The sequence below is a fragment of the Arachis ipaensis genome, chromosome B06 (assembly GCF_000816755.2).
Source record: "Arachis ipaensis cultivar K30076 chromosome B06, Araip1.1, whole genome shotgun sequence".
Lineage (NCBI taxonomy): Eukaryota > Viridiplantae > Streptophyta > Magnoliopsida > Fabales > Fabaceae > Arachis > Arachis ipaensis.
The window spans coordinates 9,338,236-9,338,888 of NC_029790.2; the positions used below are offsets into that span (position 1 = coordinate 9,338,236).

Consider the following 653-nt stretch of genomic DNA (forward strand, 5'->3'; position numbering starts at 1 on the left):
GGGGTTAGCGCAGGTGTTGGTGTAGGAGCAGGGGCTGGTGTTGGCGCCGGAGGTGGTGCCGGAGCCGGAGCCGGTGCCGGTGCCGGGGGTGGTGCCGGTACAAATGGCAGAAGAAATAACAGAATCGAAGGAAACGATGGAAAATTTTAAACAAAAGAAAGCTTAGTAAAATGGTCCATTGATGTAATATATATATAAATGACGGGAACATTATTGTATTGTTAATGAATAAAACATGGCCCATGATCATGTATTAATATTGTTGTAGAAATGTTATGTTTGTCGTATCTTACAGAATTGATTATGAGACCATAAAAATTAAAATTGGTTATCTTTTTGTATGTTTATCCTCAGTTTCTCGATGGATTGTAATAAATAACGACAATTCTTCCATTGCTACGTTGTTATGCATGCATGCGTTATTAATTTGGTTGCATATATTAATTAATATTTTTAAAATAACAATTTTTAACTTTTTTTTAATAAGTTAGATATTACTTTTTATACATTATAAGTTTATAACAATCACTAAATCATAAATCATCATAATGAGGGAATATTAGCAATCCAGCCTTCTTTGTCAATATAAGACATGTCCAAGAATTGATGAAGCCCAGAGCCGCTTAGATGTTTCGTCCATGGCACACGATGCC

At 35.4% G+C, this 653-nt stretch overlaps 1 protein-coding gene across 1 annotated transcript in view; it reads left to right on the forward strand.

Moving 5' to 3' along the window:
• LOC107646599 (glycine-rich cell wall structural protein-like) overlaps window positions 1-150 on the forward strand; it is a 471-nt gene extending 321 nt beyond the window's left edge. The window contains exon 2 of the mRNA XM_016350776.1: window positions 14-150. Coding sequence (XP_016206262.1) covers window positions 14-150 — 137 coding nt within the window. The remainder of the gene's footprint in view (window positions 1-13) is intronic.